The sequence below is a fragment of the Prionailurus bengalensis genome, chromosome C1, assembly GCF_016509475.1.
Source record: "Prionailurus bengalensis isolate Pbe53 chromosome C1, Fcat_Pben_1.1_paternal_pri, whole genome shotgun sequence".
NCBI classification, from domain to species: domain Eukaryota; kingdom Metazoa; phylum Chordata; class Mammalia; order Carnivora; family Felidae; genus Prionailurus; species Prionailurus bengalensis.
The window spans coordinates 190,430,282-190,445,406 of record NC_057345.1 but is presented as its reverse complement, the minus strand read 5'-3'; the positions used below and the strand labels follow the sequence as shown (position 1 = coordinate 190,445,406).

General features: G+C 38.9%; 2 protein-coding genes and 1 non-coding gene across 3 annotated transcripts in view; all 3 read left to right on the top strand.

The window, feature by feature from the left end:
• The first annotated feature begins 226 nt into the window (after positions 1 to 226).
• RAPH1 (Ras association (RalGDS/AF-6) and pleckstrin homology domains 1) overlaps positions 227 to 15,125 on the top strand; it is a 103,893-nt gene continuing 88,994 nt past the window's right edge. The window contains 1 exon segment of the mRNA XM_043577538.1: positions 227 to 564. The gene's annotated coding sequence lies outside the window, so the exon portion shown is untranslated.
• On the top strand, positions 4,280 to 5,228 carry LOC122481671 (ubiquitin-like). Its single transcript, XM_043577595.1, is given in 3 exon segments — positions 4,280 to 4,704; positions 4,706 to 4,723; positions 4,725 to 5,228. Coding segments are annotated over 3 exon segments (429 nt in total). The 5' UTR covers positions 4,280 to 4,633; the 3' UTR covers positions 5,065 to 5,228.
• LOC122482405 lies at positions 13,160 to 13,348 on the top strand. Its single transcript, XR_006297183.1, has one exon. It is a non-coding gene; the product is annotated as a U2 spliceosomal RNA (small nuclear RNA).

Below are 15,125 nucleotides of genomic sequence, written 5' to 3'. Positions count from 1 at the left end.
TTCTGTGATTCACTGGTTCCTGGAGGCGGTTCACAAGCGCGCGCGGAGGAAAGGCGGAGCACGGAGCACAGCCCCGGCTGGGTGCGGTCCGGCGCCTGCAGGGAGGGTGAGCAGGGCCGGCGAGGGGGCGCGGGCGGGGGGCTCGGGGGGCGCGGGCGGCGGGCGGACGCCCGGGAGGGGCGGGCGCGGCCGCCTGCGCCGGAAGTGAGTGGTTGGCGGCGGGCGGGGGCAGCTAGCGGCGGGGCGTGAGTCGGTCCGCCCGTCCGCTGCCCAGCCCTCAGCTCCGCCTTCTGCGCCTCGGCCGGACGCGGCCCCACTGGGCTCGGCCACCGCTGGGCGCTGCGGCCGCCCCGCCTGCTGCGCGCTCCCGCCCCGCCCGGTCGGTCAGTCAGTCAGTCACGGTGCGCGCGGCGCGAGAGCTGCGGGCGCTCACGGCGTCTCCGGGGAAGGAGCGCCGCGCCTTAGGAGGCGGCGGGGTGGCGGCGGGAGCAGCGCGAGCAGCGCGAGCAGCGCGAGCGGCGGCTGGCCAGCCCGGGGCCGCTGGAGGATCGAGCAGCTGCCGCGGTGAGTGTTTAGCCTCACCCTCGGGGCGGACGGAGGGAGCCGGCCGGGCGCGGGCTGTGAGGCGCTGCCTCTGCTCCCGCCTCCATTTTCCCGGCGCCTGGCGCGGCCCAGCCGTCCGGGCGCGGTGCGGGCAGCCGAGCCTGGGGCGGGGTCGCTGCCGGGCCGGGCTCGTGGGACCACGCCCGGCTAGGCGGCGGCGGGTGGGTGGGGGTCGTTGGGGCCTGGGCTGCCCCCTGCGCCCCTGGGGGCAGCGACGGAGGGAGACAATGAGATACGGGACCGTCTGGAGGGTGCGGTTGGGGTTGGACCCAGTACGGGGGGCTGGTGGCCCGGGACCGCGAGGAGGAAAGGACTCTTCCCCGACTCGCCGCAGAATCCAGTGATTCCATGTCTGGGATTCCTCGGGCTTCGGTGGCCCCCACCTTCCATACATGAATTCATTGCAGAGATACAGAAATGCGGGGCGCCTTCTGCGTCTTGTTTCTAATTAAGCAGGCTAATTGCGCTCTTGCTTTTGAGCCCCCTCTCATGTTGCTGTGTCCGTGTGCATTCCCGCCGGAAATCCAAACTGCAGTTCGTTGGGGGGGGGGGGGCGGGGGACGGTAAGGAGGAGAGGGAGGCAGAGTAATACTATTAGGATGCCTTCATTTCAAGAGTCTGTAAGATGCGGTTTTCTTATTCAGACAGTGTCTTAGGGTGTCCCCACAGTGTGAACTGGGAACCGCATAAGCCTTTACTGCTTGTAAGCACGAAGACGTTGCTGAGTATGAAATAAGAGCTTTTTGGAAGGGTATACGCATCGCATCAAATGTGTCTCGTGTGGGGGAGGTTTCTTCTATTTTGTGGGAAGAGCAGTTGGGGAAATCTGGGAGAACTGAAAGGTTCTTCACTTAACCTCCCCATGAGGGTTGATATGTCTGCAGCATTTCTTTTGAAGATCTGGAGAGCTGCCTGTGTGTATGTAAAATCTGTATAGGAACCGTAAAGGTAATGGGCTAGGGATATTGCGTGAACGGATTGTTAAAAGGGTGGTAGTGAGTTCAGAGGAATATTAAATTCAGCGAATCTTTGTGGAATACCTTCTTGTCTGTTAGAGTGAGAGACACACAAAGTGGACAAGACCTGCAGCACAGCTTGATGGAAAGAGCTTTTTGAAGCCAGGGAAACCAGAGGCTCCATAAACCTGGAATTGTCTAGTAGTGTGACGGCAAAGCTGTTAACTCTCAGCAGTACTTTTCTATCAGTAAAATGGGAATAACACCACCAGTTTATCTCCCCAGGTGGTTGTCAGAGAGATTGAATGAGATAATGTATGCCAAATGCCTAGCACCTTGCAAGGCTCTGAGGTGTTAGCAAATGTTGATTCCTTTCTTCCTTAGCCTACTGCTCTTGAGATTTACCTGAGGGTAATGTGGGGGAAGAAGTTAAGGTAGATAATTGTAATGCAATGCATTATATAATAAAATGTTGAAGTAGAGCTGCAAAATATGGGAGCAAAGAGGAGAGAGAGATTATTTCTAGATTGGGAGCACTGGGGGAAAATTCATGGAAGCTGTGGCATTTAAGTGGAACCTTTAAGAATGGGTAGAATTTCAGCTGATGTAGATGGGGAGGACATTCCAAGCAGAGGTGGCACTGTCCTTTGAGAGCCCAATTGAGGAGTAAGACCAATGGGGGAAGGGCAAAATAGAGACGCTCAAAAGCCTTTTCCGCTCTTGTTGAGTCTGACCTTCAAAGATTGTCTCTGTTATTTTGCTTTTTGTGTTGCGAATTTCCCAGAAACCAGATCTAGCCCTATCCAAAGGAGTACAAAAATGTCAACAAAGCTTTAATACATGAGTTTTTGGATTAGACATTTTGTGTAATTTGGACTGCTGCTCTCTTCTGTTTGAATTTAATAAAGAATTATTTGTAGATGTTTCCTCGTGGTGCATATTAGCTCCATTTGGTAGAAAAAGCAGCTGATTTTTCAGATTGAGAGATCTCACTAAGATTATATAGTAAGTGGCTAACAGGAGTGGAGTAGTGTGCACATATTGGGTGTGCCTCATACTCTTGGTCAATATAATTTGGTTTTCACTAATGTTTTAACACTTTATTTTCTGAAGAAGTGTTTTTAAGCATGTCTTTGAGAATAATTAAGATGACTTTCCTTTTGGTTTTGCTACCTTTTGGTTTTCACCCCATACATAATTACTGTATTTTTTAGATTAGCATGGTGGATGGTATCACACTATTCATAGAGTCTATAGAATCTCATGGCTTTGCTTTGGTTCTGAAGTATTTGAATGTCAATATTATTGTTCATCTCAAACTCTTATTTTAGAATAATTAATATTAGCAAAACAAGATATGTGACCTAGGCTAACCTCTTATCTTGGATTTTAATTCCTTTACCTGTAAAATGAGAAATTTGGATTAGATCACTGGTTTTCAGTGTGTGTTTTACTGAACTCTGGAATTTTGAGGAGGACCTTCAAGGGCTCTGCGGATGTTTCACTTAAATCTCATTAAAAATGTATTTTAAACCTACAATGATAAAAAGTGACTACTAAATGACATGCCTTGTTTTTAATGCTTTACATATAAAACTTATTTAATTCTTGCCATAATTCTATGAAGTAGATTCTGTTACAGTCTGAGCAAACAGGCTTAGACTACAGAAGTATAAAATGACAGAGCTGGGTGTGAAACCATTCAACATAATTCTTAAGCTTGTTTTCTTAACTACATTTTTATACTGCCACCATAATAAAATAAATAACACACACAAATTTTTTATTGTAAAATATACAACATAAAATTACCATTTTAACTATTTTTAATTGTACATTTCAGTGGTATTAAGTACATTCACAAAGTTGTACAACCATTATCACTATCTTCAGAACTTTTTCATCATTCCAAACTGAAATTACTCATTAAATAATAACTCTGTACCTCCCCCCCCCCCCCCAGTCCCTGGTAGTTACTTTTCTACTTACTGTTTTTATGAATTTGACTTCTCTAGGTACTTTATATAAATGGAATCCTACAATATTTGTTGTTTTGTATTTGGCTTATTTCACTTAAGATAATGTCTTCAAAGTTCATTGTATACCATGAATCGGAATTTCGTTTTTTTTTTTAAGTGTGTGTATATACACACACACACCACAGTTCTCTTGGGTATATACCCTGAAGTAGAATTGCAGGATCTTATGGTAATTGTATGTTTGATTCTTGAGGAACCTCCATGCTGTTTTCCACAGTGGCTGTAGCATTTTATACTCCTACTAGCAGCGTACAATGGTTCTGGCTTCTCCACATCCTCAGCAACACTTGCTGTTTTCAGGGTTTTGTTTTGTTTTATCATAGCCATCCTAAGGAGTGTGAAGTGGCATCTTATTGTGGTTTTGATTTACATTTTTCTAATGATTAGTGATATTGAGCATCTTTTCAAGTCCTTATTGACCATATGTGTATCTTTGTAGAAATGTCTATCCAAATCCTTTGCCCATTTTTAAAAATTGGGTTTTAAAAATTGTTGTTGAGTTGTAGGAATTCCTTATACATTCTGGGTATTAATTTCACATCAGATCCATGATTTACAATGACTTACAACCCATTGCCATGGGTTGTCTTTTCACTCTGTTGATGGTATCCTTTAATGTACACAAATTTTTCATTTTAATGAAGTCCACTTTATCTTTTTTTTTCTTTTGGTGCTGATGCTTTTGGTGTCATGTCCAAGAAATCATTGCCAAATCCAATGCCATGAAGGTTTTCCCATATGTTTTTTTCTAACAGTTTTATAGTTTAAGCTTTTATGTTTAGTTAATATTTATGTGTGGTGTTAGTTATGGGTCCAACCACATCCTTTCACATGTGTATATCCAGTTTATAGCACCATTTGGTGAAAGGACTGTTTTTTCTCCATTGAAAGGACTCAGCAACCCTCACATACATACACAAAAAATTTTAGTTCACAAGTGGCTGGCATTGTCGGGTGTTTGGGTGTTTGTATGTTGGTGTGGAGGTGACTCATTGTGATTGGATTTAGTGTCTTTGCATTCGCTAGCAGGTCAAAATGCAAATCTTCACTAAGACTTTGACCGGCAAGACTATTGCCTTGGAAGTGGAATCCAGTGACACCATAGAAAAAGATCCAGGATAAAGAGGCTCATTATTGCAGGCAAGCATCTGGAAGATGACCAGGCTCTTTTTGATTACAATATCCTGAAAGGGTCGACCCTGTACCCTGCCCTGCATCTGAGGCGTGGTATGCAGATGTTTGCGAAGACCCTGACTGTCAAGACCATCACTCTGGAGGTGGAGCCCAGTGACACCATTGAGAATGTGAAAGCTGAGATCCAAGATAAAGAAGGGATCTGCCCTGACCAGCAGAGGCTCACCTTTTTGCAGGCAAAGCTGCTGGAAGATAGCCGCACTCTTTCTGATTACAGCACCCAGAAAGGATCAACCCTGCACCTGGTTCTCCATCTGAGGGGTGGCTGTTAATTCTTCAGTCTTGAATTTATATACCCAATGATGGCATTACTCTGCGTTCTAGCCATTTGCCCCACTCTAGGTTTAGATATTACCGGTTTCATTAAAGCTGAATTGATGTTTTTTTCGATAGCTATTCAAAATGTTAATAAAGGTTTTGTTGCATGGTAAAAAAATTTTTTTAACAAATTGAAAACTATAACAACATATTCAAAACCAATTTTGAAAGAAAAAACTTACAATTTTTTTTTTTTCAATTTAACTGAATCATATCCTGAGACTACAAAAGCTGCTACCTACTTGGAATTACTTATCTGGGTGAAATCAAAACAAAACTTTACAGTAATAAATGGTTTGCTTAGATTGTTATAAGACTATAACATACTTAATCCTTAACTTGTCTCTTTGAGTTGGTAATAAATTAATATATTTGAACATAGAATAGTATTAGCAGCACTTGTGTCAGTTTTACGTATCTTAGATGCTGTATAAAGATTTCATCTGGAGGGGCACCTGGGTGGCTCAGTCGGTTAAGTGTCCAACTTCTGCTCAGGTCATGATCTCACAGTTTGTGCGTTCAAGCCCCACCATCAGTCTCTGTGCTAACAGCTCAGAGCCTGGAACCTGTTTTGCATTCTGTGTCTCCCTCTCTCTGCCCCTCCCCTACTCACACTCTATTTTTCTCTCTCTCTCAAAAATAAACAAACATTTAAAAAAAGAAAAAGATTTCAGGGGTGCCTGGGTGGCTCAGTTGGTTAAGGGTCTGACTCTGGCTCAGGTCGTGATCTCACTGCTCCTGAGTTGCCCCTCTGTGTCAGGCTCTGTGCTGACAGCTGTGAGCCTGGAGCTTGCTTCCGATTCTGGCTCTGACTCCATCTGCCCCTCTCCACTCATACACAGTCTCTGTCTCTCTCTCAAATATAAATAAACATTTAAGAAAAAAAATAAAGTAAAAAAGATTTCATCTAGACATGCACCCCAGTGTTTATAGCAGCAGTATCAACAATAGTCAAAGTAAGAAAAAAGCCCAAATGTCCATCGACTGATGAATGGATAAAGAAGATGTGGTATATATATAATGGAATATTACTCAGCGATTGAAAAGAATGAAATCTTGCCATTTGCAACAACATGGATAGAACTAGAGTGTATTATGCTAAGTGAAATAAGTCAGTAAGAGAAAGACAAATATGATTTCACTCATATGTGGAATTTAAGAAAACAGATGAACGTAGAGGAAGGGAAGCAAAGTAATGTAAAAATGGAGGGAGACAAACCATAAGAGACTCTTAAATACGGGTAATAAACTAAGGGTTGGTGGAGGGGTTTTGGGTCGGGGGGATGGGCTAAATGGGCAAGGGACGTTAAGGAGGACACTTGTTAGGATGGGCCCTGGGTGTTTTTTGTGAGTGATGAATCACTGAATTCTATTCCGGAAATCATTATTACACTATGTTAACTAACTTGGATTTAAATAAAAAAATTTCATCTGGGAAAGTTTTATTGGGAAATATTAGAAAACCCCCAAATTACATGTTCTCTAAAGCTTCATCCCATGCTCTTACTGCTGTTACTTTAAGATGTAATTTACCACATGTTGGGGCAGATGTCTTAAAATACATCACTCTTGATTTACAGATTGGCTTTTAAAACAGTATATATTTTGCTGCTAATAAAATACATATTGTTTTTCTTCGTTGGGCAGAGCTAGATGTAATGGAGAAGTCAGAAGAGCTAGGTATTCACCCCTCTAAAACAGAGAGGATGCCAGTTTAAGTGCAGGATACAAGGAATCAGTAGAGAATGTAATCAAGGGAGCAGAGTCCAAGAAGAAAGCACATGGTACTGGGATTTGAAAAAGGGGAGGGATTAGATTTAGAAAAGAAAGGACAAGTAAGTCATCCCTTTACATGAGAAGAAAAGGTTGGGAGGTCCATAATGATGTCTTGTCATTGTGTGACACTTAAAATTTAAGCCCCCTGGTGAAGAATAGTGAATCTGGAGATAATTGGAACTGTAAACATTTTAGATAGGCCTAAATATTGTAGAATTGCAGTAAACCAATTTTGTAACGGTTCTTAAGAGGTAGATGCTTTTTTGGAAAATACCTTTAAAAGAATCTTGCTAAATTTGATATGTGAAGAAAAGTGTTAGCTAAATGAGTACAGCAAAACAACTATATACAGTATATTCTTTTCTTACCCCAGGTTGTTCATGCCTCTATCCATGGTTCTCAGACATGCTTTGTTCTATTTTTTTCCAGTCAAAATCTCACTTACCTTTTGCGACCCAGCTTCATACACCTTCTTTGTGAAGCTGTTAGACACCAAGCAGAATTGCTTTCTTCTTCATTTCTCTAGACCATACTTGATTTGCTTTGTGTTGTAGATAATTGTACTGTCTTAAATTCCCCTGAATTTTGGATTATTGGCCCTGCTTTTACTCATCTGAAATATCTCAGTCCCTTAAGTAGAATAGAAATTGAGTAAAGTTTTTAATGAAAACTATTATTTGAAGAATTATTTACAGTTGGTTACATCTCCTGAAAGGATTCACTAAAATCTAATAATGTCTAATAGTGTTTACTTTATTTATAAAGAATAATTCTTTATTGATTATTTTATATTGTAACAAATGGTTTTAGAGACTAGTGAAGGGAATCATGATCCCCTTATCTATGAGTGGAGTACTTTATAAATGTTAGTAATGGCTACCAAACCTTTTTGTTTACAATTTCAAAATAAATACATATTTTTTAAAGCAGGAGCAATGACTATACTGCATTATGTTTGAAAAAATCTTGGGTTTACTACTTGGTAATACAGAAATTCCAAAGTCTGCATCTGAAATCTGTTTAATTTGGTACTTGGTTTTAATGCTTGTCTTAACTAGAAGGCAGCTTATGTAGGGACATATACCCAAAAAGAATAAGTATATATTTGGCTGTGCTTTCTTACTGGAGATACCCATTGTTTAATTTCCATCCATCACTTTTGCAGATTTAGCTAGTAAAGTTTGCTTTTCCAGTGTGAGGATTTGCACTGATATATTTTTAATAAATGTGTTCAAAATCCATAGAAAACCCTGGAAAGCATTGAAAGACTTAGAAAATGGTTTCTCTGTTTTTAGGATATGTGAGTGATTCAAGATGACACACCTTGTTTTCTTTTGGAAAACAGATATTTTCTTACTGAGTTTTAAAATGTCTCATTGATTTTTAAGGTACAGATTAACCAATTTTTTGTTTTTGCTGTTGAAAACAGTGGCTAGGTGGTATGCTACTATAGTCACCACAGAAAGTCCGCAAATTTAGACTCTTTGTAAAAAAAATAAATGCTTAACTTTTTGACACCTCTTTTAAATACTTTGCCATGAAACAACTAATAAACCTGTTTGATATAAAATACGATGGTCACTCCTCAACTACATCAGTAAAATATTATAACATTTGACAATCTTCTTGCTTCAGCTTGTCTTTTGCTGGCAGTAGTTGCTTTTGAAATTAAATCTTACTTCCTGCCCCCAACTTTCTTTTGTTGAAATCAAAACAGCTGCTTCATGAAGGATTATATAATAGTTTTTCCATAAAATACTGTTTCTATTAAGGAAATCGTTTACTGTTGAAACTGTATCTTCTCTGAACCCATTTCTTGTAGCACATTCCAAAAAGTCGTGTTCTTTATTTCATTATTGAAAAAGAATCTAGCAAATACTATCACTGTCTCAGAATACTTAGAATCACTTAGTACCAGAATACCTGGATTACTTTATATCAGGTGTGATTGATTGGTGGCCATAATGAAGATGCCAGTGTCATTTTGTGTGTTAAGGAAATCTATATATTCTATTACCTTATATTATACTTAAAATACATACGTATGATACAGATTAAATACAAAAAGAGCTCCTAATACGTTCTTAGATCATCACTCCTACCTCCTGGGGTAGAGTCACCTCCATTTTAGAAACCACTATACAGTCTTACTGAATTATTATTGTTAATGGACCTTTCAGAAGAGTTCCATTTCGTAGTGTATGATATTATTATATGAATCCATCTTAAAAATAAAGCACTTAGGGGACACCTGGATGGCTCAGTTAGTTAAGCATCCATCTCTTGATTTCAGCTTAAGTCACAATCTCCCGATTCCTGAGATGGATCCCCACATTGGACTCTGCACAGTCAGTGAAGGAGGATTCTCTCTCTCCCTGTCTCTTTGCCCCTGTCCTGCCCCCGTTCACTCACTCACTCTCTCTTTCAAAATAAAAAACAAAGACAAATAAAAGTACTTGGGACAAGACATTCTCATTTCTTAATGATTGGGAAATGATTTTTATAGAAGAAAAATATGTAAAGTGAGACTTCACAGCAAAGTGAGACCTAAATAAAATTCATTCTTCACCGCAATTGAAATTATAGACTTTTTTCAGAAACTTAAATTTGGATTTGCATTATACTTTTGAGGATTATTGAAGGTGATTTAAAGGTACCAGCTAAACATTTAATTTAGTTATTCACTAGTTTTGATAGACATAATTTTTCCATATTCGTAGTGAGCATTTTTTTCCTGACATTTCTAGTGAGATCTAAAACATTTCTATGACTACCCTTTACCTTCCCCCACTCTCTCTCTACTTCTCCCTATCCTAGATAGTTACTTCTTCTAGAAGCAACTACAACCATAGGTAAATTTTGCCTTTTCTATAACTTCCTATTAGTTGATTGTGCATATGTACTCTTTTATCCCTGACTTCTTGCACCCAGCATGATGTTTTTAGACACATGCATGTTATTGCTTGCGTTAGTAGTTTGTTTCTTTTTACTGTGGAGTAATATTCAATTTTACAAGCAGTGTGTACCATAGATTGTTTATCTAGTTTCCTATTAATGGACACCTGGGCTATTTCCAGTTTGGGACCATTGTGAAGAAAACTGCTATGAATATGTTTGTACAGGTCTTTTTGTGGACAGATGTTTCATTTCTCTTGGATAAAGGAGTCAGATTGCTAGGTCAGAGGTAGATGTTATATCCTCTTTTAAAAACTTTGTATTGAGGGATGCCTGGGTGGCGCAGTCGGTTAAGCCTCCAAATTTTGGTTTTGGCTCAGTACATGATCTCACAGTTCGTGAGTTTGAGTCCCGCGTCAGGCTCTGAGTGGCAGTGGGGAGCCTGCTTGGGATTCTGTCTCCCTCTATCTTCTGCCTCATTCTCTCTCTTTCTCTCTCTCTCTCTCTCTCTCTCAAAAATAAATAAACACTTAAATAGAAGTAAAAACAGTATTGAAGAAAAATATACAGAAAAGTACACATATCATAAGTGTACACTTTTACAACTTGACTGCTCTTCTGTAACCAGTACAGAGATGAAAAAAAGAAAAACACAGGTGTGCCAGAAGCCCCCTGCCCCACATCTGCTTCTCTATACCCCTGCCCCTCATGGCTAGCCACTACCTTGACTCTAATTCTGCTCTAAAGTTTTTTGGTTTGCTTGTTTCTTGAAAAATTTTTCTTCTACTTTATTGAGATATAATTTCCATATAATAAACTACACACTAAGGTATACAATTTGGTGTGTTTTCATACACACATGAAACCATCACTGCAATCAAGATAGTAAACATTTCCATCGTCCCCCAAAGTTTCCTCATAACTCTTTGCAAGTCGTATCTCCCTTCCCCTCTGTCTCCAGGCAACCTGTCACTATAGATTAGTTTGCATTCTTAGAATCTTATGTGTAGAATCACTCAGTGTTTCTCTCTCTCTCTCTCTTTCCCCCTCACCTCCCCCTTCTCTCTTTCCCCCTCCCTCCTTCCCTCCCTCCCTCTCCCTGAGCTCTAGCACTTGCCCATGCTCTAGCGCGCGTGCGCTCTCTCTCTCTCTCTCTCTCTCTCTGTGTGTGTGTGTGTGTGTGTGTGTGTGTAATCTGGCTTATTTTCAAGTAGAATAATGATTTTTAGATTGTTCCATATTGTTGCTTATTTATCCATTCACCTGTTGATAGATATTTTGACTGCTTCCATTTCTGGCTCTTACTAATAAAGCTGCTATAACATTTGTGTACAAGTCTCTTTTATTTGTATACAAGTCTCTTTTATTTCTCTTGGATAAATACCTGTGAGAGCATGGCTGAGTTATATAGGGTAGGTGTAATTTTAATCCTTCAAGAAACTGACAAACTTAGCCCAAGTTGTACACATCATTTTATATATTCAACAGCACTTGGAATTGTCAGTCTTTTGCCTTCTAGCCACTGTAATGCCAATGTAGTGGTATCTTGTTGTAGTTTTAATTTGCGTTTCCCTGATCCCCTGTAATGTTGAGCAACTTTTCAGGTTCATATTAGCCATTTGGGAAATGACTGCAAGTCTTGCCCATTTAAAAAATTGGGTTATCTTTTTTATTGTTTAGTTGTAGCAAGTCTATATTTTCTCAATATAAGTCCCTCATCAGATATATTTGTGAATATTTTCTCTTAGTCTGTGACTTGCCTGTTTATATTTTTAGTGGTGTCTTTCAAAGAGAAGAAGTTTTTATATTGGGCTTTATCAAAATATTTTTACTTTCATGGTTTAGTGTTTTCTATCCTTATACATCTTGACTTACACCAAAGTTGCAAAGGTATCTTATATTTTCTCCTAAGGGCTTTATAATTTTAGCCTTTACATTTCAGTCTGTGATCCATTTTGAATTGATTTTTGTTAATGGTTTGATAAAGAAGTGGAGGCTTCCCCACCCTCAATATTTATATGTTTGCTCCAGCATCTGTTAAAAAAAGCTTTATACTTCAGTTTGTCAACTATATCTCAGGAATGGTAGAAAAACAAAACCTTTCCTTTTCAACTTACCTACTTTGACATCCTTGTTGAAAATCATTTGACATTGTAAGAATGAGCCTATTTCTGGGCTGTATTCTGTTACAATGATGGAATTCTCAATTCTTTTGCCATTACTACATTGTCTTGATTACTTAGCCTTAGAGTAAATCTTGAAGGCAGGTAGTTTACCCCAGGTTCTTTTACCATATTCTTTTGGCTGTTCTGGGTCATTTGCTTTTCCATGTAAATTTTAGAATCAGACATTGGGATATTGGCTATAATTACATAGTGAATACTTAGTTCAATATGGGGACAATTGACGTATAATGACGTTCCATCTTTCAGTCCATTAATAATGGTATATCTGCCCATTTATTTAGGTCTTTAATTTCTCTAAACAGTATTTTTTATTTTTCAATTGCCATGGAGTATGTTATGTGAACACTGCATGCTGTCCTATTTGTGTCATTTCTTACAGCCAAATTGTTATTTACACATGCTTATTTTTATGATATAAATTAAGATTTGGTATGAGATTTTCCATGTGAAAACCTTATCTAATGCATAGATGAAGGGACCATATATTTCGATGTGACAGTGCTAGAAACAGCAGAGATTAAACAGGTATCTTTAGAAACTGTAAAGTATAATTTTACAGCTGTATAGTTATTGGCGTAATTCTTTTGGCTTGTATAGTTGTGAATATTAATATTTAAAGAGGTTTATCTTTGTTAACATAGTCCAATAATTTTAGAATCAAAAGTAAAACAGAATCTTATCAGGTTAATTGGGAAGTAAGTTTTTACAAGAGGATTTTGAGTTTGTAGTTTACCTTCTCCTTTTTTCCCCCTTTCATTAATATTAATGGAAATATGTGACATTTAGAGATGTATAAAGAAGAAAATAAAACTCTGTCCTACCACGCAGAAATGACTACAGTTTAAATTTTTGATATATTTTCTCACCTTTGTGTATGTATGTTATATAGCCATTAAGTATGCACAATTTAGTTTTGCTTCTTTCATTTAAAGTTTTATCACTGGCATTTTCCCATACATTAAATGCTTTAGGAATAATTTACAGCACCTGCATTATAATCCAGAATGGACATAAAACACACCCCAGTTTACTCAGGTTTGGTTTTTTTTTTCTTGTAGGATATTTAGTTGCCCTCCCCCCCCCCCATTTTTTCCCTGTTTTTTTTTTCCTTAATATTTGTCTTTAAGCATACTTGTTCACAACTTTTTTTTATCCATCTTTTAATTTCATTTTAAAATAAATTTGTTTTTTTATCACTTCTAGGACTTTGGTTAAGATCAAGTGTGGTGTCTGTTCTTATCTGTTTAATATCCAATGCATCCTTTGTCCCAGGATAATATAGTAAGTAGATTTTTGGAGCAGGGAGATGGAATAGGAGCTTGCTCCATCTACTCCACACATTGACCTGGTATTGCAGTACCCCAGGAATGATGCACTTCCTCAGGGGAAATATTCAGGTGTCTAAAGTCAACTTAAACTGTGGGGAAATGTATCATCTGGGATTGTGTGCACTGGAATGCTTCTGTCTGTGAGTGTTGGGGTGGGTGGCTTGTGCCTGGGTTCCTGGAGGGGGAGGTGTGTGTGTGTATATATGTATATGTATATGTATATGTATATGTATATGTATATGTGTATATATATATATATATATATATATATATATATATATGCACGATGGTCATCTTCCACCCTAGGAGCAGCATGAGTAGAAGTATGATTATACCTATGGTGGAAGTGGAAATAAATAAATTAATAAATAAATTAATTTTTAATTTTGAAGAATTTTATTTTTTAACTTCAAGTAATCTACAGAGTGGAGCTCGAACTCACCACCCTAAGATCAAGAGCCACGTGCTCTTCCAACTGAGCCAGCCACGTGCCCCTAAAACATTTTAAATAAAAGTGTAAAACATGATAGACATCTGCATATACTCATCAACTGTAGTAATCAGTTTTTATTTTCTTCAAATAACTTATTTGAAGAGATACAATGGGTACAGCAGAAATCTTCTCCTAGATAACAATTTGTGTTGTTCTGCTTCGTGTTTTAGTGCATTTAGTACACATGTATCCATAAAATTTTGTTTATTGCTGTTCTGTGCTTTTGAATTACATACAAGCCATAAACTATATTTGCCTCCTAAAATTTTCATTTTTTTTTCAACTAGATGGTTTTACAATATTCAGGCTGATTCTTCTAGATCTGGTTCATATTTTTCTCAGAATGAGCCAGTTTTTCCATTCACCTTTTGAATGCTGTGGTGAATTTTTTTGTACATTTTTCCTGACATTTGTCTCTTAAGTACTTGGACACTTAGAGGTATTATTGCAGGATCTTTAGATATGTAATCTCCAAATGGCTCTCTGAAGTGATGAGGAATGTATGTACCTACCAAAAATGTTCCTCTTGTTCCACATCCTCCCCAACTTCTGGTCTGGGTATTTTTTTTTAGTTTGTTTCTGGAAATATAGTTATTAGGATAAGGAGTATGAGGTTCTGCAGTATATTCAATGAAATTTTTCATCCATGGAAGTTGTGTTCTTTCAAAGGTCTGTTAAAGAAATTTTTTCTGATCACAGACCAAAGCTTTTTTTTTTTTTTTTCAACGTTTATTTATTTTTTTGGGGACAGAGAGAGACAGAGCATGAACGGGGGAGGGGCAGAGAGAGAGGGAGACACAGAATCGGAAACAGGCTCCAGGCTCTGAGCCATCAGCCCAGAGCCTGATGCGGGGCTCGAACTCACGACCGCGAGATCGTGACCTGGCTGAAGTTGGACGCTTAACCGACTGCGCCACCCAGGCGCCCCCAGACCAAAGCTTTTAAAGAGTTTTGAATAACGGCATTGTTGCTTATGTTTATTTACAGTGGTATAAAAGTGTTTTCTCTAAAGATACATTAGCTGTCCTAGCTATAAACCTGTTTCATCCTGGAGAATTGACTAAAATACACTAACTCCTATGTTATGACATCTGTATAGATAATTTGGATGATTATTTGGCTAACAACCCCTGACTGATTTTACTTCCAGTACGTTTTTTGGGGAAACATATTTAATTTTTTGTAATCATGTATAGTAGAGTAAAAATACAGTTATCAGCTAGTTGGTGAATGGTTATAACAAAAGAGTAGAGATTATTTATTCTGAAAATGCTGAATGTATCCTTACAAAATTTGTCTTTAAACTCCCCCACCACGTGCTTGTGTGTGTGTGTAAT